A 22085-nucleotide genomic window follows, 5' to 3' on the forward strand; every position below is an offset into this window, starting at 1 on the left:
AAGGACGGCGTCGGCGGACCTAGTAGTATTGTGCAGCCATGGAGGCCGGCGCGCATGCTCGGGGATTAGGCTTCTTTTTTTTTTTTTTTTGACCTTGGGATTAGGCTTCTTTTTCTTTTCTGAGAACGTGGTATTCAGGATTCTAGGCCGCACTCGATATTCTGATACTCGCCATTCAGAACTGGGCCGTGGGCTCACCTCACTCCATCGTTCCCCAACTTTACTGCAACTTGCGGTACGAATCCACTTCGTGTTCTCACAAAAAAAACAAAAGATGAATCCACTTGGGACGCCTTTGGTACCCTGCACGTCCTTGGCTCGCATCAGCCCAACATTTTTGGGCCGTTTGGTTCCCTTGGCTCAGTCGCGTTCGTGCATAGCACGGATCTCAAAGCACCACTGGGACAGTTCCCGGAGGAACGCCCAGTTTGACAGTTTCTCCAGGGTCAGCCCTAGCGAGACGAAAATCGACAATGTTGTTCGCGCGGGAGCTCCACCTCGGCATGACGGGAGAAGCCGAAATCCGAGCGGTGTTGCACGGCAAAGGTAGGGGTAACCTCCCTCTTCGGTTACCCTCTCCATTAACCCCCTCCCAAATTTTCCCTTACCCAAAATTTCGCACCGGCGGCGGCGATCCAGATCTAGCAGCGCGCATCTCCCTTCGGTCTTCGGCGCCGGACCAGGATCCTCTTCTCCAGCCGCGGCGGAGCCTGCGCACATCTGCGGCGGCTTTCGGCTGTGTCCTTCGTCCGCCATGACGGAGGTAAGGGGAAACTCCTCTGTTTTACTGTAGTGTTAGATTCATGTTGATAGAACAAGTTGGGTTCGATAAGACCGTTCGTAATGCATAGATCTTGTTTGAGTAGACCGGCCAGCTCCAGCTTGTGCATCACGCCGCAGCACTCATCATTTGCATCCAAGGCTGGATCCTGATGGTGCACAAGAGAGCAGTTAGGCATGCTATTTTTCCTCGTGTGACTTACGGTTCTATGATACAACGAGATCAGGAGAGGATTGCCAACCAAAACCACATCTACAACTGCAACGACGTAGAGGCTATCCAGATGCTACGGATGAGAAGATCCCCTTTCTATGCATTTGTGAAGACGTTCAGGGGTAGATGACTGCTGACTGATAGCATCCACACCTCTGTCGAAAAACAAGTCGCGATGTTTCTTCATGTCGTGGGTCATAGCCAGAGGTTTAGAGTCATCCATAGCACATTCAGGCGATCCACGGAGACTATCTCTCAGTTCAGCAAGTGTTTTACGCAATTGGTAAGCTCATAGGTGAAATGATCAAGCCAACATCACTGAACACACCACCCAAGATCAAGAACAGCTACAGGTGGTTCCCCTATTTCAGGGTGAGTACAAAATCATGTTCCTTCTACTGTCAGAAAAATGATTGTGTGCTAATTATTTTACAGGATTGCATTGGAGCAATTGATGGTACTCATGTCACTGCAAAGGTACCGAGATCAATGTCTGCAGCATTCCGCGGGAGGAAGCACTACACCAGCCAGAACGTGCTAGCAGCTGTGGATTTCGATATGAGGTTCACCTACGTGCTTGCTGGGTGGGAGGGTTCAGCTCATGATGCGAGCATCCTGGCCGACAGTTTGTCAAGGCCTGATGGGTTGCAAATCCCTGAGAGTAAGTTCTACCTTGGAGATGCTGGATATGCATGCCGACCTGGAATTCTACCTCCCTTTAGGAAAACAAGGTACCACTTCAACGAGTTCTCTGCGAAGCATCGACCTCTGAATGCGAGAGAGTTGTTCAATCTGAGACACTCAAACCTTAGAGTCACCATTGAGAGGGCCTTTGTTGCATTGAAGAACAGGTTCAAGGTCCTTGACCGGAAACCGTTCCACACGTTTGACACTCAAGTAAAGCAGGTCCTTGTTTGCTGCATTCTTCACAACTAGATCCTAGGTTGGGGCGAGGATGAGTTTTTCGAAGAGGTTGTCACTTTTGATGAAGTAGAGACCGGCCATGGCGTGAATGCAGGCGAAAATGATGCCTGGAAGGTGAAGAGGCAAGAGTGAGCAGACGCAATGTGGGAAGCCAGAGGCAACACCACAATCTGAGAAGAAGTGAAGAAGTGAAGAAGAAGAAGAACCCCCCCCCCCCCCCCCCCATCCCCTGTTTCTCGAACCCCTTTTCGATCACCGTATGTTGAGCACCCTTGTTTTGATAAACTACAATTCGTAATAGCTAGGGAGCATCGTGTTATGAACTACCATTTGTAGTAGCTAGGGCTGATTTTCGTGAACTGTTATACTTTGTAAGTTTGCAACTATCATGAACTGTGATTTATGTGTGATGTGAGGTAAGAGCATGATTATGTGTGATGAGAGGTGAGAGCATAGTAAGGCTACCCGTTGTAGAGAAGATGTAACCTTAGACATGCCTGGATGGTACCAAACATGCCTAATCTCATCTCTATCGAGATTTTAGGTTGGTTGCAGGCAAACAAACAGAAAGACCTTTTTGGCCCAGCAAATGCAGCCCGACCTACCAAACAATAGGTCAATTTTAGCCTGTGGCTCGTCCTAGACACGCAAGTGTGTTTACACCGCTGCGCCAATTAGCCAGGAAGGAATCCAGGAATCAGGCACAGGCTACCAAACGCGCCCTTGGTATCTTGACACCGCACAAAACTCTGATCTTTCCACTTCGTATTGTCACACACACAAAAAGAGGATGGATCCACTTCGTATCTTGACACACTAATCTTTGTTTAAAAAAAAGGCAAAACTCTAATCTTTGTTATGTTCAGTTCAGAGAACCATGTTATGTTTGCTGTCCCAAATATTAGATCGACCTGCCGTTCCAATATTTTTCAGTTATATTCCGCACGACAAGTGAACAAATATGCATGTATTCTTCTCATGCATAACTTTTAAATCAGGATCAAACAAATGTTCATATTCCATACACACAAAAAACATGTTACACTAGCAACCAAGGAACAAACACCGAACAAAAATTTCATCTCGACCTGCTCGAGATGATCATGTCATCATAGGTGACGCATTTGCAGCTAATGCCATCAACCCCTCAGCCTAGTGCTACGGCTGACATTTGCATTGATACCCGACAGCTCGCCTCCATATGGACCAGAAGGCTTCTTAATCTTGCGCACTTGACCTCCCCGAGCAGTGACCTTTTTCTCGTGCTTAAGCTGCAAAATAACACACCAAATGAGTTCATTCTGAATACGACGGTACTGCCATCCACTGATCCACCCCCAAGCCATATGCTATGTATACCATGTTACTTACCCTGTATTTCTTCCGAGGATTCTTGAGTTTCTTGTTTCTAGAACGAGTCAAACCCCGGTTCTTCTCGATCTGCATCAGTTTTGATTTGTTTATTTAGACAGATTATCAAGAAACTGAAAGATAATAATAACAATAGGAGGTACGATACACTTCAGTCATAAAGAAGAATTTACCTGGTATGAGATCTTCCTCTTGCCATCTCCTTCACTTTCCTCCTCCAGTGGTTCACCGATAGGAACTCTGTCATAGAGAAATAAAAGTGTTGGTACATTGGTTTAGTTAAAAGGAGCCTCCTACTATATTTATCTTGTTTTGTATTTATCTCGTTTTGTTGGTAGAACAAACAGTGAGTTGAGTACCTCTGTTTGCTCAAGAGTTTTTCGGTCCTTTGCCTCTTTACATCCTTGTAGAATTCATCTTCAGATTCTGCCGAGTCTCCATCATCATCATTGTCGTCTTCATCACTGGATTGGTCAGGCTTCTCTTTGGCATCATCTCCGTCTTCTGGCAAGTCATCATCTTCAACTCCTACTCTTGCAAGAACACGTAGCTCATGCTTTCGCCGTCTTTCACCAATATCATCTCTCTTTGGAACGTCATCATCCCCAGAAACAAACTTGAATATATGCCACATTGCCAGATAAGGAAAACAGTTAGGAGCAGCTTCAATCAGCCTAGCAACTAATTGCATAAAAAGGCACATCATGAAGGATACCCCAAACCCGTAATTGGTGTCAAATGGTTGATTCAAGCTTGTAGTTAGACAGAATAAATTAATAATCAACAAGTATAACCTCATTAAATATTTCAGAAAGTGTACCTTCAAGGTAACGATGTTTACCATTGGTATGAATATCAAAGAAAAAATATGCACTTGAAAGCAGATTTATAGATTTTAGTGAAACTAAAAATAACTATCTATAAAAATATTCAACAAAAACTGAAACCTGTAACGTAACAGCGCATATATTTGATACCTTATTTTTGTTTGATTTAGCTCCATCTACCAAGAGCGTTCTAGGTCTGGTCACTTGATTATTTTTCTCCACCTCATCATCAAAGTCATCCAATGTTTGCAGATCTCTCCTAATATGAACAATACATCTTGTTAAAATCATAAAAAATGGAAATTCTTATGTGACTGCATAAAGAGATGGTATACCAAATAGCTCACCTATTATTAGATGCTCTGGTGTTCGACAGCTTCTCCGACTTCAACCCCATCGATTTATACAGTCCTTTTTCTTTTAACCTCGCTTCAAGATTTGCTCTTACTTTCAACATTTCAAGGCTTTGCAAGCCCATGTACTCATCCTGCGATTTTAGATTTATTCAGCTTAATTCCATTTACACCCTGATTTAACTGAAAAATTAATACAATATAAAAAGAGTATCCTTAGCAGTCAACCTTGCTCTTTCTTTTGGTAATTTTATCAAGCCTGTTATTAGAAGGATCGTTCTTTGTCAATTCTGAAGCTCCACCACCCTGAATTTTTGTCATAATCAGTTGGCTAGCTAGATTATTATATGTGACAAATCTAATAAAGTAGAACCAGTAACTCTTTTACTTTATTCAGTGCTGGCAAAATGCTTGCAATGCCCTCTTTTTTGTCGAGAGAAGTTTTGATATCCACTTTGTTCAGGGCGCTGCTTTCAGGAACATGATGCTCATCAGTGTCTCCTTTTTGCCTTGTAAAATTTATATTGGCCAGCTTCATCTGTGAAAAAAGCGATAATATTTAACTTCTGACATTCTTGAGAACTTATCGTAAAGTCAGAAACAAGAACTGTGATACAAAACCTAAATAATGAAACTGTAGTAACTCTTCTGAACACAAAAGACAAGGTTGTAGAAATCATACCTTTTCTACCATACTCTTGGTCTCTACCAGACGAGCAATTACAGGATGATCTTGCACAGGCAATCCCTCGGCTCTCATAAGGAGGTAGAAGGTAATAGCTTGGCAATGAGCCAGCAGACAGGCTCGCTTTACTTCCAACGGCTGGATTGTACCCTTTTGCTTACCTTGCCCAGCTGTCACCTGCAAAACAGAGTCTATTATTAGGGCTGTCAAAAAAGTTCGGGCTCGACAAACTGTTTGAGTTTGGCTTGTTAAAAGCTTGATTCGAGCTCGGTTCGATGTCTTAACAAGCCAAACTCAAGCCTAGTGTACAGCTCGCAAGCCCTTCGAGCTGGAGGTCAAATAGTTCGGCAAAGCTCGGTAAAACACATGATGAAGTTCACCCATCGCTAAATTTATTTGTCTTTCTTTTAATGAGCATGCGCTAAACCATCGGTCGTGCAATCAATCGCTCAACTTAGCTTGTGTGTGTGACTTCCAAAACAGGTCAAAGTCCATGTACCCATGTGGTACATCTACGATTCAATAGCCCATTTCATGAAGAAAAGCAAAAGAGAATGTGAACGCAACCTCTAGCTAGACTACACTGGCCCATGAAATTTCCTTACAGCCTGGTATGGCCCATCTATATTAGGTACGCAAGCAGCTCGCTACAGCTTTGATGCGACGATGACTTGTTTTGTACCACCTCGCTTGTGGTAGAGAAAAGCAGTTGGACGAAAGGGTATAAAAGGGGATCAGTGGATAGTTGCGCTGGGCAAGCGCGCGCGTCCGCTGCAGCGAAATATGCTTTGGCTAAAATAAATGAAAATTTAATTAAATAGTTTGACAGGCTCGTGAGCCCTCGTCGAGCCGAGCTCAAGCCAACTGTTAGGCTCGCGATCCGAGCCCGAGCTGTCTTATGGGCTCGAAATATAAAACGAGCTCGAGCCGAGCAAACTTGTATTCGCTCGAGCTCGGCTCGTTGACAGCCCTATCTATTATCACAAAGGGCAATCATAACTGAAGCTAAGCTTAAATAAATTAATCAAAGAGACTATCAATGAAATGTACTAGCCAAAAGAACTGTCGTCCAACAGCAATCGTTATCTTATTATCTTAAAAAATGCAGTAAAAAAACAAACGCAGAAGAACATCGGAACTTTCTACAGCAAACTGGATGCACACACACCAAATGCCCATCCATATTACTATTACAGTAACTTTGTTAGTCAGTGCAAACTGATTGCGTTGCGAGGGAAAGGCACTAGCACTAACCACTAAGAATCAAAAGGGCCACAATCTGATGTCCATGTAGGTGCATTTGGGTTCTCAAAGGCTTTCAATGCACAAATTCACCAAAATAATCAGTTAGGAATTGCATTGATTTGCAGTTTATAATGAAGTTCCTTTTCTAATACAATGTAGATTTTACTGGCCTGGTGCAGAATAAGCATCATGTTTTATCTAGATCAAACCGACCAACTAAAGCCACTGCTACCGTAGTCTACTGGTAAAACAACAATTTCATCTTTCCTTTCTTTTTAATAGGTTCTTGCTATTGTTGAATGGTCACAAGATGACCTATTTTACAGACCATATATACCTTTTTGGAGGACAAAGATGCTACCAGAATTTGTCAGAGTTAGTTTTTGGCTTGGGATTCACTCCGTTGCCTCAGGTGGCATCAGCAAGGAAGAGTTGCGGAACATAAGCGCAAGGGACATGGATGGGAAGCAGAAAAGATCCTTCAGTGGGGTGCTTCTTCAAATGCTCTAGACCATTCGGAAGGAAAGAGAAGAATTCTGAGGAATGGATCCAGATGCTATGGAACATTTGGGATTTAATAGAAGAATTTTCTGAGGAATGCATCTACATCTCCTGCAGGTTCCGAGCTAAGGATGACATTTCCCAATATGGGTTGGCGACAAAAGAATGTAATTTTTCTAAAGTTTTTAGCCGTTGTAATTTGTAAATATTAGTTGGCTGTTTTTTATTTTATATTTTAAGTAAATGGAGGAGTGCCTACCCTTTTCGTTTAGAAAAGGATCTTACGCCCCAGTTGACACCAGGCAGATCACATATGGCAGCCGGCGGTGTGATACCACATGCTAGAGAGCCGAGCTTTCACAATAAAATATTTCCAAATAGTAGCTGAGAAGGATAGAACTACCAAAACATCGAAGTAGCATGCAAATTAAGCCAAAAGGATCTTGAAGTTAAAGCTTCACAGTTCTCTCTTACATGCACGTAGAATGAACAAACAATGATTCAGTATATTCAAGCAGAACAAGAAACAAGCAAGTCAACTCAATTAAGAAGCAAGCATAACAACAAATTACCGCTACATCGGTGACTGGTCCTATCGCCTTCAGCTCTTCATGGGCCTCATTTAAGTCAGACAATAATCCCACCAGTTCAGGCGCAGAACTGCATTAAATTCAACATATACATGTCGATACAACAAGTTCAGTAGCAAAACTGCATAGTCTGCCTCAAATTCAATATATAGATTCCACCATGGATACTAAACAACAATCCCATTTGCAACGTGCCAAATTATATATTAACACAGGAACTGGAAATCTGACAGTTTAGGTCTTTGGCAAGGCTACTCAGCAATGTTCATTCAATATAAGACACCACACAATGGAAATACTGACAAGTGTCATCACAAACATCACCAAGTTGGAAAACGGTATCCAATGATTCACCTACATGCAGCCCTGGGTCTGAAGGCCGTTCTTACAATGGATAGTATTTTCAAATTTATAATATTTCTTACAATAGCACAGAACAGATACTATTTGTAAATTACCCTCAGCACAAGTAAACTGATTATAATATCAATTACTGTTCAAATACCAGAACAATCAAGAAATTAGAAATAAATTCAATATTGTAAAAGTAGAATGAAAGCATACCTGTATACTGCACTCAATTTTTCATCTCTTGAAAGCACAGCAAAATCTTCTTTCATTTTTGCATAGCTTTCAAAAGAGGATGCATCATCGGTAACCTTGGTTTGAGGGCTAGACACCTGCTAGGGGGAACAAGCATATGCAAATATCATTACCTGTTAGCTTTGCATTCAGACATGCACCAATAAATATAGATGCTCTAAAAAGGACTGGAAAAATAAACAATCTATTTTATGTATGATGCCTGCTAGTGGGAACAAGCATATGCAAATATCAGTTCAGTTAAAGAATCTAATATATGTAAGAAACAGTGCACCAGTTCAGTTAAAGATAGTCACTTAAGTGAAACTAATATTGTGCAGACCAACATTGTACCTTTAAGTAGTAATCATACAGCAAAATATATCAGAGAAAAACTCTGGATGATGTCCTCTGCTAAGCAAACAAGAAAATATAACAAAAGGGCACTGTTCAGGCAATCACCTTCGGAGGCTTATCCTCTCCATAACTTCTGTTATCTTCTAATCCAAAATCTTCCATTGAAAGCTTACTATCCTTTTCCTTCTTCAACCTTAGTATCTCTTCATAGTCTTCCTCGTCACCAGAATGTTCACCAGCATCATAGTATGTTTTCTTTCCTTTACCCCAGATGTTTTCATCTTTCTCTTCTTCCTCACTTTCATCGATCTTGTCCTCATCCCCAGCAATTTTTTTCGCTTCCCTATGTGCTCTTTCTACTGAAGACACATTTAAGTTACAAATATGCACCTCGTATCAGAATAAACAAGTACAACTAAATAAATGGTGTTGACTTCTCAAACACAACCATTTTAATGGTGAGATAACTGAGCTAAAATATAGATGACTGGTGCACTAACAAATACTGAAACTAGAAGCAAAACACGGATATTTAACTTTACACGGAATAGCAACAATCTGACAGAAATTTGTTTATCTATTTGAAGGATATGGGGTCAAAAGATTCCATTTCCTTGAGCATCAAGGAATGACCAAAATCGGGATTTAGGAAACTACTCAGTTCTCACCAAATTAAGATTGCAACATCATATGTGCCAAGGAACAAACTATTTTTTAGAAAGAAGCATGTTTCCTGATAGGCATTCCAAACTCCAAGTGCACAGAGAAAGTCATGGAACAAATGCTGATTCTTTTCTTCACGCAACCGAGGCCTAGCCCAGATGGCTACCAGGGTGATGATACCTGTGATGCCCCCCCGCTCGAGTCCCGGTACTCACTCGCGGGCGTGTACGCACCGTTGCACTTCTGTGTGCTGAAAAACTTAATTCAATGCCGCCATGGGCTAGTCCTGGCTGGTCTCTTTTTTTTTTTCTTCACAAAGGAAGAAATGTCAATAACCTGCCATAACCTTAACATTGGCATCTAACCTAATGCATACTTGAACATATTATTATTAACTCAGTCAAAGGTCAAAGGTACCACAGACCAAAACTAAGTATACTTATCAGGTCGACTTCTATCGATTCATTGAGTTGTATATCGTTGACAAAGTGATAAATTCATATCAGTCAGTCACAACAAGTTTAGCTAACTGGATAGTAATCTTCCATTCTTGGACTTACATTGTCTAATATACCCTTTGTCCCATCCAGCATAATCGGCTTTGCCCATGTCACCATCCTCATCTCCTTCATCCTCATCTCCTTCACTGTCCCCGGTTTCATTATCAGAAATACCCTAAAGATAGTGATCAAGATAATAAAAGTTGTCAAACAGGCAGGAGACAGAAATGATTATGGGTAGTTAACAGCAGGATACAACAATGATGCTTGCTAGAAAGCAGACTACAACTACAGCTTGCTGGAAATGACTAATAAATATCAGGCAGCACGGTCACTAGATGACGGTTAGCAAGGTTGCGCTGTCTGCATTGCAACATCCGACCAAGACCACCAATGAAAATGGCCACTATCTTCCTAGCATGATAATCTGTACTTGTGGACCAAAGAAATCCTCAAGAACAGGACTAGGAAGGAGCGCGGAAATCACCTCAAGGTCAAAAACGGATTGCTCCAAATCATCGTCCTCGGACTCCCTCGCTGAAACCCATGAAAAAGACAAAACGTCATGAATGTTCTGAGTGAACTGCAGGCAGGAGTCGACCAACCAAACCGAAATTCCTAGCACTGACCGTCGTCGACGTCAAGGGGAATAACGTCCCGCTGCTTGTGGACTGCGAAAACCAACACAGGAGTCAGAAACTAGCAATAGCAAACAACAAGCACGCTCTTCTGGTGGAATAGAGGGGGGCGAGTGATGATGTCTTACATGCGTCGATCTCGTCGTCGTCGGAGTCGAGCATCGCCGTCGGCTCGGCGGCGCGCTTGGACTTGAGGAAGCCCTGCTTGGGCTGCCGCGTCCTCGGCCGCTTCCCCATGTCTGGCGGATGGGGTCTTGACTGGAGAGCGGAGAGCTCGGTCGGAGAGGCGGGGATCGCTAAGCGGCGGCGGCGGGTGGTGGTTTGGGCCTTAGGGTTTTAGCTAAGGCGAGGGGAGTCGGCGGCGGGAGGAAGATTTGTCAGGTAACCAGATGCATAGGGAGCTACCTATACAGCGCCCGTTGCGTCCGTTACTGAAGCAACGCCTGCAGCGTTACCCTGGCTGGGCCGGCCCAGGTAACTCTCGCGATTCGTTTCGTTTCGTTCTTTTTTTTTTTTTGAAAAATGTTCAGATATGATAACTGTTCAGATTTCGAGAAAAAAAGTTCGCATTTTGAAAAGGTTTATATTTTGAAGATTTTTCATATTTATTTTTTAAAACGTTTCCCAAAACCGAGAACTTGAAAATCGAAAAACCGAGAATACGAAAAAAAGTAAAACCAGAGAAAATTGGAAGCTCCAAAACCTTCCCAAAACCAGGAACCGAAACCACCATTGCTTCTAGGTTAGCCCATTTAGCGATTGCAGGTACGCGTAACTCTCATAGCGGATACTATGGGCGTCAAATAGGAATTGCCAAGGCACCGCTGGTGTGCCCTCGTGGCGCCTGGGACTAGGAGTGGTGTGGGTTGGGAGACTCGGAACTAGATGGGGCCTTCATGTAGCCACGCATAGAGGATTGGGCTGGCCCTTAGTAGACATATTTTGGGCTATTTAGGGTTTTTTAGATGCTAGGACGACAACTTGAATTTTCCAAATAAATTTCATGTTTCTGTGCTTAATTTTTTTTTGTATTTCTGAAATTGCTAGCTAAAGAGGTTCTCGTTTTTTGGGTTCCACTTCGGGGATGGGGCTTTATGCCCAACCTGTCCTAGTGGGGTAGTGGTGTTTGTCTGGTGATGCTTGGGTTACAAACGAATAGAAACTACTTTTATTGAGAACTTCGGGTATTTCTAAAAATATAAATCCAATAAACTTTAGTAGGAAGTAATTTCATGATGTGCAGCCTAAATCACGTATTGGTGGCAAAACGTTCAATGGGTTATCTTTTTTTTGTGAAGCTCAAGCTGGCTTGGATGCTTCAGCATGATCATCGTCCGTGCGATTAAGAGCTATGAAACACCACCACCTTTATAGATTTTTGCGCCAATTTTTTAGCTTTGGAGAATGTATTAGCATCAGAGCCATACATGGACAGAGCCCACGTAAAGTAGATGAACAAGACACAATAGGAGTATGGCATATTGGAGTGTGTATATAAAAGGGCCTATAATTAAGGTGATATCTTAGACTAAGAAAGAATTTGTTGCAAACTAGTTTAAAACTAGAGACATGTGTTTTTGAATGCAACTTGTATTTCATTAGCATATTTTTGTGCTTCTTTGGTTCACTGGATTACAAAACGCAGGAATAGAGAAAAAATATAGAATAGTTTTAATAGGGTTGAGGTACAAAACATACGATTGCAAAACAGATGAGAATTGAAAATAGCCATTTGAATGGAACATAGTAGAAACGCAGGAAAGTATTGAATGAGTGTTAAAAAGAGGTTAAATTGGATGTTCAAATTCATATCGGATTGAGGCATAGGAATGAAATCTCTAGAAATGTTTCATGTATCATTCTTTTGATCCAAAGGGCTTCCTTAAGAAAAAATCCCCATGTATTGGATTCCTCCATAATTTCTTTGAACATCTTCAATCCATAGCAACACATTTATATACCTTAATATAACTCGTTAATGGCCTCTTGAGTTCATAGGATTCTACCAACACAGATAAATGAAAGCGTTGGATTGGAATGTGATGCTATGTGAAATACTCACCATCTATAAATGTTGTGTGATAGAGCATAGAAAAACCATAGGAATTGTAAATAGAGGTTGATGTGGATGGAAATTTTCCTCCAAAATATAGGTCAAATGATTTCTTAGAAGCTTTTCCTGAATCCTGCAAATCACCATAGAATTTTTTTATCAGGACTAGAATCCTCCAAATATCTTTCAAAATTCCGTTGAACCAAAGAGGCCCTAAATGTAGAAGTTGTTTCTTTAGTTATCCTTCCATGTTATCTTTTCTGTTTTCACCTACCTACAAGACCGACTAGGAGAAAACAAAAAAAAAAAGATAATGTTTTCCACGGGAGTAGGTACATGCAGATGCTAGTGAATCATGCCATATCTCTTTTGCACATGCGTATTTAGAGACGGTGGTTTTTTTTAAATGGTAGGCGACTAGAGACAACGATATGGGTAAGGATGGAGGTGTGATGAGTAAAACTGTGGAATAGAGAGCATGTGACACTGGTGTTACTCTCAAATAGAGGAACCCTCCACATTCTGTGTGAGAATGGCGCGCGCCTCCCATTGCGTAGTAGTTCTAATGCAATCAGAAAACCAAAACTGATATCGGGTGCATATGCACCCTATATGTATAAAACATATTTCAAAAACCAAAAAATTTAGGGAAAAAATTTACCATGTACAGAGATATGTTCTATGTGTGCGCGTAAAGTTTCACATGAAACTGACAATTTTTGTATCCTGTGTAAAAAAGACAAACAATGATTCGAGAAATAGACTATTTTAGCACAAAAAATTTGTGTTTTTTGCACAGGGCACAAAACATATCTGTTTTTGCTGAAACAACTTTATGAGCACGTAACATGTCAAGGTATACACAAAGAATTTTTATTTGTATTTTTTTAACATTTGTAAATATATTTAATATGCATTTTAAATAAAGGGTGCATATGCACCTGGGTGCAGAAACACCCTGTCCTAATGCAATGCCTTAATAAAGCCTGCAGGCTACTGATATGTTCGGCTCCAGTGCAGTGTCATCCTCCTTTTGCTCCAGTTTAAGCCGTCCGCCTCTTTTGATACTGAATTTGTATTATCTTAATTGAAGAGACTGAGTTTGTTTTCTCTGAACTGAAGAGTATTTTGTTTTTTGTTTTGAACATGGAACCGAAGAGATTGAATTTGTATGCGCTCCCTCCTCCCGTCGGCTCTCCGCAGCACTCCGGCAGGGCTGGTGGTGGGCGGCGGCCAGGCCCATGGCCTGCGCCAATTTACCCCCGCCTCTCGCCGGTGAGTGGAGGCGATCTTGGGCTTCACCCCGCGACACGAGGTCGCCCGGGGCAGCAGCCTTGGGTACGACGGTGGAGGTGGCCCTCTTTTTCGCCGGAGAGGGTCGGCCTGCGGTTGGTGGTGGTGGATCTATCGATCTATCACCGTGTTCCGGCGGCGAGATGGAGATGCTTGGAAGCCGGCGACGGAGTCACCGGTGGAGGGTTGGAGTGGCCATCCCGGGATGGTCGCCGACGTGGGGGTCCGACCTGAATAAAGGATGTGGTCCTAGGGTCTCTCTTGCGTGAGAGGAAGACCTACCGGAGGCCTGCACTCGTGATCTAGCCGGAGTGTTGAGTTCCGGAAGGCTCCGCCGGCGAATGTAACAGTGCTTTGTGTCTGGAGTTTGCTGGATCGGTGGTATTCGGTCGTGCGCACCCATGCTTTTATTCCGACCGATTGGTTCTGGAGGGAGCGGCGCGAAGCTCTTTTTCTGTGTTGACATCAAGTGACTATGGATCCATGATGAAAGTCGGAAGAAGAGAAGTTCATGAAGGCCGGAGGGGAGGACTAGCTAAGGGAGGTTCGAGTCTCCGCGCTGTTGAGGGACTTGCTTGGTGTTCTGGGCTTCACAACAGCGGTATGATAGTGGGGGCGACAACATAGGTGAAGTTTAGAGTCCTACCTTTCAGGGTGAAAACCCAAGGTCTGGCCTTAACTGGTTGTGCCTGGCAATGACCTTGTTGGAGGCATTGTTTTGAGAGTGGGGACTATCTTCAGGGTGAAAACCTAAGATCGTTGATCGGGCGACGACGGTGTTAGAGCACTGTTCCCTTCTTGGAGGCGTCGTTTTTGGAGAGTCTGTATTTCAGGTGTTGTCTTGGCGGTGGATGTATTGTTGTTGTTAGGCCCGAGATACTATAGCGGGACTTTTGTTTCTTAGTTTTCTTTTCCTTTTTTTGGCTGTGTGCATCCGTAGTGCCATTAGGGTGGTGCGTTGTTGCAGAGGCTGGGTGTAATTGATATCTTTTTGATATTAATATATTCCCTTTATCGAAAAAATGCTGCTTGTATATGGATCCTGCCATGCTGGTCTTCTGAGCTATTAATGTTCTTTTTGGTACCATCCAGGACGTACTAGACTGATTAGATTTAGTTGCATTCATTATTTGCTCCTTACACTTGTATGTTACAACTGACACTTTACCAATCTGATGATTGGATAGTAAAGAGAAAAGGGAGATACGCATGATTGGCTGATTGCATAGGTAAGAACTATGTTCCCGGAGAAGAGTATCTTCTGCAGAGAAGTGCAGAGCAGGTGATTCTCTTGAGGCACATCTTTACCTGAACATTATTGTACTTGTACAACAGTTGTCAAACAGCTACTCGCTCGACGGAAACCAAAAGGAAAAGAGAAAGAACATAGGGATCGACACTAGCGAAGAACAGGTGCACATTGCGGCCTTTATACCTCCCTTAATGTCGAGGGCACCAGTATATGGTGTAATGTAAAACACGAAAACTCTATACATCTCAAAACCTTTTTGCAGGAGGAGAAAATGAGCTAGGAGTCAACACAGCCCACCTCAAATACTTGTTTACCCTAACCCTCCATTTCTTTTGAACAAAAAGGAATCTCAGGTTAACGACACGGCAGAGCTTTACGCAACCAACAGAAAAATGGTGAAAGGAGAAAAAGAGAGAGCTGGCGGGCAGGCATCCTTGGTTTCTTTCAGCTGCCCTTTTCGCTCCTCTGTTGAGTATACAGTACCAGAGGGGAGCCTCGTTGCAGCTCCGTTCGCTTCACCTAATAATCGATCGGAGTCGTCGCCAGCCTAGGCTTCCTGGGTGGTCGTCCATGGCCTGGACACGATGTGGGCGTAGAGGAACTGGTTCCAGGTGTCGGGTAGTCCCGGCAGGCACCAGTGGATGCAGTCGGCGTAGGTCCTGGGGTCGGCCTGCTGCTCCGGCGTGAGCAGCTTTCCCTGCCGGAGCGTGTGCACGGAGGTGTGCGCGTCCTTGCGCAGCTCCGACAGCGCCGTGATGTCCACGAAGTGCACGGGCACGCGCCGGAACGTCCGCAGCACGTCCTGGGCGCCGGCGTAGAGGCGCCAGTCCGTGCCCACGTCCAGCGTCGCGCTCCGGTTGCTGATCGGCTGCGTCTCCATCGCGCACTTGATGCCGCCCTGGTTGCCCCACGCCTCCGGCCTGTTTGACATATGAAAATGAGTGTGAGTGTGTGTCTGATCGAAATAATAGGTCGGGCGTGTGCATCTCTGAAAGGCTCAAGGGTCCTCTCTCACCACCTACTCAATTAGGAGAGTGTAAAGGAAGTGTGACTTCTTGGTTAACATCTGACAATCCCTCTCGATCTTTACCCCTTTTTTTGCGAATTAAGGCAATGATCGACGCAACACCTAACTGAAAGAGAAAGATCGTTGCGCGCGCCATCTCGATCTACCTCTCCTTCTCTCGATGAACCAACTCTAAAGGAAACTACTGGTAGCATACACTGCACTTGCACATTTCTGACGGAACTGAAGTATGAAAACTCCTACCCATATGGCGATATGTAGAAAGGAAAATCTGAAGCAAAGACAACATGGCAAATGTGCAGTGCAAGCAAAGAACAAGACGTGGTAGCAGCAGTACTGGAATGGCTTACGTGATGTGGTTGGGTGACATGCCCATGAAGAAGACGGTGGTCCTGTTGGGGTCAATGTTGCGGTCCACCCACTTTGCCCATGTCTTGAGCACCTGGGTGTACGCCACGGGACGGTCGACCTCCTCGTACTCGGTAGCCCCCTCCTCGAACGACCCTTTCCTGTCAAGCCCAAAACCGTATGTACATGTCAGTGACACATTCTCGCAGAGTTGCCAATTAGATGATCTTCCTCCGATCTATAATAAGTGTTCGAGGGAGTAGTACAGTTGGCTAGACTTACAGGACTTTCATGTTGAGCTCGTTGAGCCACCAGATGTAGGTGTTGAAGACGAGGTAGTCGACGCCGACCCAGTTCTGGGCGTGCTTGGCGATGGAGTGCCACTGGATGATCCGGTTGGGGACGCTGTGCACCTTGGGGTTGTCGGAGTTGGACTCCACCAGGAACGGCGCCCAGTAGAACTCCACTGTCGCGTTGTAGTCCTGCACACCACATGCACCATTTTGACATTAGTTATGAGCCCAAGCTGTACAATGTTCCACTACTGTTACAAAGTATACGAGTATGTACATGGGCGTAGAAGATGTTGCTGGAGCCATTGTTGACGAACTTGGTGAGGGTCTTGTGGCCCTTGGGGATCACGGACTGCACCAGGCACACCATCGACTCCCACTGGTTCCGGTTCAGCGAGTCGCCCACGAACATCAGACGCTTGTTGCGAAGCCGCTCCAGCAGCAGCAGCGCGTCGAACCTGCATTTCGGATAAATAAGACTTTGTTTTTTGCGAAACACAGTATAGACGTAGACGGTGCTCACATATACGCACACATTCACTTTTATGAACGCACGCACACTATGAGCATTTTCGAGGGACTGCGTTCAAAAAACTTCATTCGACGGATCTTGAGATTGATGAAGTTACCACAGATCGACGCCTCGCTGTCGACGGGAACGTAACCTCCCAGAAAAATATTTCGTCTTTAATGAGACACCAAAGTATCTTTTTTTTTTTGAAAAGAGGGCAAAAGCTTTGCCCTATTCCATTAATTAAGGAGAAGAAGAATAGTTTTTACAACACACCCCCCTCGAAGCAAAAGGGGGCTACTCTCGCGGCATCAAATTACTCATACACTTATCACCCGCCAAAACCCAAAGTCTAGCCTCTAACTTGATGTTGTTGAAAAGCACCGAGGGTGACACCAAAGTATCAAATCTGTTAAACCTGAGGTTTGAACTCTGGTGAGCTGAAGGTGCCACTACCTTCTAAACCACCCAACTACACCAATCTCGATCAATAAAACTTCTTTTAGTTTCTGACACACGTTGTCTTTGGAGGAATGTATTGGGCTTGAGAAGCGAGTCTAAACAAGATCGGCCGAACAAACTGATACAGTACCCAAATCACAGAAGAAGAAAAAACCATACTTCCTCTCGCGCACTAAATGCTTGTCCCAGGTTCAAAATGAACTTGGACAGATTTTAGTCTATATTTTTTTAGAAATATGTGAAACGTATTTATTAGGTCGTGTGGGTGTTCAGTAAAGTGGTGTTTGTCACTTTGTCACGTGCTCGGACGAATACAGAAAGCCATACAGAAAACGGTAGCGAAACCCCGCATCACTCTCCGCAACTGATGTTCCGGAAACGAAGGATTATCTCCGGCCTTTCGGCCTTGAATTTCGGCGTGGAACCCGAACCCTAAACTGGAAACTCTGAAAAAACGAAAGGGGAAACGAAATGAACATACCGCGGGAGGTCGCAGTCGGTGGGCTGCCACCGCCACTTCTGGTACGAGTCGTCGCGGCGGCCGTTGCGCATGCAGGTGACCTGCTCCGTCAGGAACTCGCACTGCGCCTCCTTGTACACCGGCGCGTTCACCTCGTCGTGCACCCAGCCGCCGCGGTACAGGTCGCACGTCTCCGGCACGCTCACCACCGTCCGCAGCGCCGCCGTCGCCGCGGCAGCCTTGGCAGTGGATGCTCTCTCGGCCACCTCCTCGTCCTCCCGCCGCTTCGCCTCCTCCGCGCCGCCGCCTCCAAGCACTCTGGGCAGCGTCACGTCCCTGTCCTTCTCCTGCCCCTCCTCCTCCTTCGCGGCCGCGTTGGCGTTGGCTTTGGCGAGGGCGGCATTGGCCCTGGCCACCACCACCGTCCCGGTGATGCTGCCGTTGGCGGCCGGCCGAAGGGTCGCCGTGGCGGGCGCGTCGAGGACGCGCACGATGACCTCCTCGCCGCGCCTGGCGAGGGTGGTGACGGCCTGGTGCGCGGCGGCCTCGGCCTCCTGCAGGAGGTGCAGGTCGGGGGACTTGGCCCGGAGCGCGCCGGCGCTGAAGGGGAAGTCGGCGATCGACTTGATGTCCTCGTTGTAGAGGAACGTCGCGAACACGAACAGCGAGAACACCACCGCCGCCATCGACAGCGGCGTGCCGTTCTTCCGCGCCGCCACGCCCGCGCCCAGCGCCGCCTGCTTCATCGCGTACGGCGCCGACCCGAACACCGACTTGCGACGCTGCTGCATGCTGGGCGGACTCCTGCTTCCCGCTGCCGCGCTTTAAAGGAAACTTACCGCGCGCCGCCTCGGCCGGCCGGCCTTTGCTTGCAAGCCAGGGAAAGATCGATCCACCCAGTAAACAAAAAACTTCTTTGAATCCTTTGCTTTGCTCCGCTAGCTAGCTCTCTATCTAAGTATCTACAAGCTGGCTAGCTCCCACTATATGAAACGGAGTGGAGCTTCTTCTTGTTCTCGCGGTTGCTGTGTCTCCCCGCTTGGCTGTCCTTCTCGCCTGGCCACCTAGTCTCCCTATATACCAAGCCTATCCCTTTACCAGTTTGGTGCCCCTTTGGTTGGAGTTTGCCTTTGCTTCCCCTTGCTATGTTTGGTTTGGCTTGCCTGCTTTCATCTTTTATTGTTGCGGCATCTCGCCTCTCCACCAGCATACCCGCTCTCTCTATTTGGTGCTATTGCTTAGTACTCCCTCTGGTCCATTCTATAGTGCCTATAGTTTTTTGGCACGGAAATTAACGCAAGAGTATTTTGTACACAAGATCCCTAGCTGAACGATTTGAGATCAATGTAAAATTTGGGAAATCCATATCTTACGAACTTACCATAACAAATTTGGGACCTTAACGATTTGGGAGCTGAACGGGGAGGGGGTAATTGAAAAAAAGCTAAGCTACAACCTTATATTCTGAAACAAATGACAAAATTCTATAGGCACTATAGAAAGGAACGGAGGGAGTAGGATTTAATTATCATCAATTTCCTGCCATCTTTTGAATTTGAGAATTGAGATATAGTAGCCTACAACCTTTATCACAAGCAAATGGGTACTTAATTTCCTCCTAATTATCCTACGTACGTGGTATTTAGCTTACCACATTGCTGTGCATCCGTTTCCTGCTTGCGTGCATGCGTATTCTGGATTAGTAGTATTTAAATGTTGCTTGTTAATTGCTACACCTGTTGTTTCCATGCTTTTCGATTTTGGTTACGAGATGCAGATGGCTCAATGGTCGCAGGTATGTTCTTTTGTGACATGGAGTGGTTAGCCCGTGGCTGTCTTTCATGGGGTGGGAGGTAAGATGGTGGCGAGATCGGGAAGCAATCAAGCAATGGCGATCGTAGAGACCAGCAGGCAGCCCCACCCTACCGCGCGGGGGCGGCTTCGTCGCTACTCCTTTTTATTGTATGCACGAGATCATTCTTTGGTGTATTTGGATGCGTCACGTCATATTGTATATATTCTGTACAGATCGATCAATCAAGAAACGTGATGGAATGAACCAGACAACGATACCGTAGCTGAGATTTTCAGGCTTCAGAGTCCATGATAGTATTCAGAGTGTTAGCGCAGTTGAACCACAAGCTCTGCGACTGCACAAGTACACATATCACGATTTCAGTACATCCTCTAATTCATATTACTTACCACTAGCATGGATATACCTAGAACTAAAATATATCTAGATGCATCTATATTAGTGACAACTAATATTGATTGGAGGAAATACAAAAATCGATTGCTTAGTTCTTGGGAATGTTGAGATGTCACGGGAATAGCTTTCCAAACGATAATCAAGATGTGATCTATCTCTGACAGATCAATGCTCTTTTTTATTTCTGTAGTGATACATTCCATGATTCTGTGTTTTCTGTCTGTTCTAGTATTCTTACATATATATCTATTGTTCTCACTACAGTTAATTTTAATAGACATATCCTACAGCGTTTTTTTTTATCCCTGCTCGCTTCCGCGAGCGGCAGGGCGAACCCTAGCTTCCCAAGCCGGCAGCTCCCTCCTCCCTCCTTCCGTCCCTCGCTGCCGCTAGACGGCGTCGCCGGGCAAAGCCTCGAGGCGTCGGAGGCGAGGACTCTTCTCCTCCTCGCGTGGATGTGGCAGCGAGGGCCGGCGCGGTCGGCAGGGACGTCGGGCTCGACGCGGGACACGACGGCGTGGTGGCTCGTCCACGGCGTGGAGGTTGCGTAGCTCCGGCGAGGTGGTGGTGTGCTGTCTGCTGACTAACGTGGCCGTGGCCAGGGGATGGATGCGGCGGGCCTAGATCTGGGTTTGCGGGCCTAGGTTTGGGCCTCATCTGGGCTGCTTGGTATGGACGAGCCTGATCAGGGTTACTTGCTAGGGTGCAAGCTCAGCTCCGCGCGTGTACACGTTGGGACGCTGGTGTCGCAGGGCCGAACCGCTCCCGTGTGCCCTGTACGTGCGGGTGCTGCTCTTTGTAGGGACCGAGTTTGCTCTCCTGGGTATGCTCCTGCTCGTGAGAGTTGGGTTCCTTGGCTGGTAGGTTAATGTTGTGGCGCGGCGGCGCCCCGCCGTATGTACAATTCCCTTTAGCCAGTTTTGACTGTCGTGGGGTTCGGTGTGTCTCGGTTTTGCTCTGGCAGGACTAGCGGATTCCGCTGGTTCTTGGCTTCCAAGGACGGTAGCGAACTTGATGGTGTGTGCGAAAGCACCGCAAGGCTTCAGCCAATGCCGGTGACGACGATGTTTTTGGACGTCGTTTACCTCCTTGGAGGCGTAGCCATCGCACCCATCCCATTGCTGGTTGCCTGAGGCGTAGCCATCTGCTTGTGACGGTAAAGCACACGTCCGTTGGGAACCCCAAGAGGAAGGTATAATGAGTACAACAGCGAGTTTTCCCTCAGTAAGAAACCAAGGTTATCGAACCAGTAGGAGATGAAGACCACGTGAAGGTTGTTGGTGAAGGAGTGTAGTGCGGCGCAACACCAGGGATTCCGGTGCCAACGTGGAACCTGCACAACACAATCAAACTACTTTGCCCCAACTTAACAGTGAGGTTGTCAATCTCACCGGCTTGCTGAAAACAAAGGATTAAACGTATGGCGTGGAAAATGATGTTTGCTTGCAGAAAACAAAAGAGAACAATGATTGTAGTAGGTTGTATTTCAGATGTAAAAGAATGGACCGAGGTCCACAGCTCACTAGTGGTGTCTCTCCAATAAGATAAATAACATGTTGGGTGAACAAATTACAGTTGGACAATTGACAAATAGAGAGGGCATAATAATGCACATACATATCATGATGACTACTATGAGATTTACTTAGGGTATTACGACAAAGAACATAGACCGCCATCCAGCATGCTCCACCTTCGGGTTAGCATCCGCACCCTTTCCAGTATTAAGTTGCAAACAACAGACAATTGCATTAAGTACTGTGCGTAATGTAAACAATACAAATATCCTTAGACAAAGCATTGATGTTTTATCCCTAGTGGCAACAACACATCCGCAACCTTAGAACTTTCTGTCACTGTCCCAGATTCAATGGAGGCATGAACCCACTATCTAGCATAAATATCCCTTCTTGGAGTTACACGTATCAACTTGGCCAGAGCCTC

General features: G+C 45.4%; 3 protein-coding genes across 3 annotated transcripts; 1 reads left to right on the forward strand and 2 right to left on the reverse strand.

Annotated features, from left to right (window-relative positions):
- The first annotated feature begins 1294 nt into the window (after nt 1-1294).
- On the forward strand, nt 1295-1930 carry LOC127347736 (protein ALP1-like). The gene is made up of 2 exons (XM_051373898.1): nt 1295-1366; nt 1430-1930. Exons 1-2 carry the CDS (start codon nt 1295-1297, stop codon nt 1928-1930), a joined length of 573 nt encoding a protein of 190 aa, XP_051229858.1.
- An 889-nt stretch (nt 1931-2819) lies between these two features.
- LOC127295834 (protein THALLO) lies at nt 2820-10585 on the reverse strand. The gene is made up of 16 exons (XM_051325822.2): nt 10359-10585; nt 10222-10263; nt 10080-10129; nt 9653-9767; nt 8535-8788; nt 8055-8170; nt 7473-7560; nt 5152-5331; nt 4858-5007; nt 4698-4775; nt 4464-4603; nt 4267-4375; nt 3649-3905; nt 3463-3529; nt 3290-3358; nt 2820-3189 (listed from the first exon to the last, which is right to left on the reverse strand). Exons 1-16 carry the CDS (start codon nt 10465-10467, stop codon nt 3058-3060), a joined length of 1956 nt encoding a protein of 651 aa, XP_051181782.1. The 5' UTR covers nt 10468-10585; the 3' UTR covers nt 2820-3057.
- Nucleotides 10586-14971: 4386 nt separating this feature from the next.
- LOC127295835 (xylan O-acetyltransferase 6) lies at nt 14972-19079 on the reverse strand. The gene is made up of 5 exons (XM_051325823.2): nt 17951-19079; nt 16774-16954; nt 16486-16685; nt 16206-16364; nt 14972-15748 (listed from the first exon to the last, which is right to left on the reverse strand). The coding sequence occupies exons 1-5, from the start codon at nt 18718-18720 to the stop codon at nt 15376-15378; spliced, it is 1683 nt and encodes a 560-aa protein (XP_051181783.1). The 5' UTR covers nt 18721-19079; the 3' UTR covers nt 14972-15375.
- Between the last annotated feature and the right edge of the window lie 3006 nt (nt 19080-22085).

The sequence above is a fragment of the Lolium perenne genome, chromosome 4, assembly GCF_019359855.2.
Source record: "Lolium perenne isolate Kyuss_39 chromosome 4, Kyuss_2.0, whole genome shotgun sequence".
NCBI lineage: Eukaryota > Viridiplantae > Streptophyta > Magnoliopsida > Poales > Poaceae > Lolium > Lolium perenne.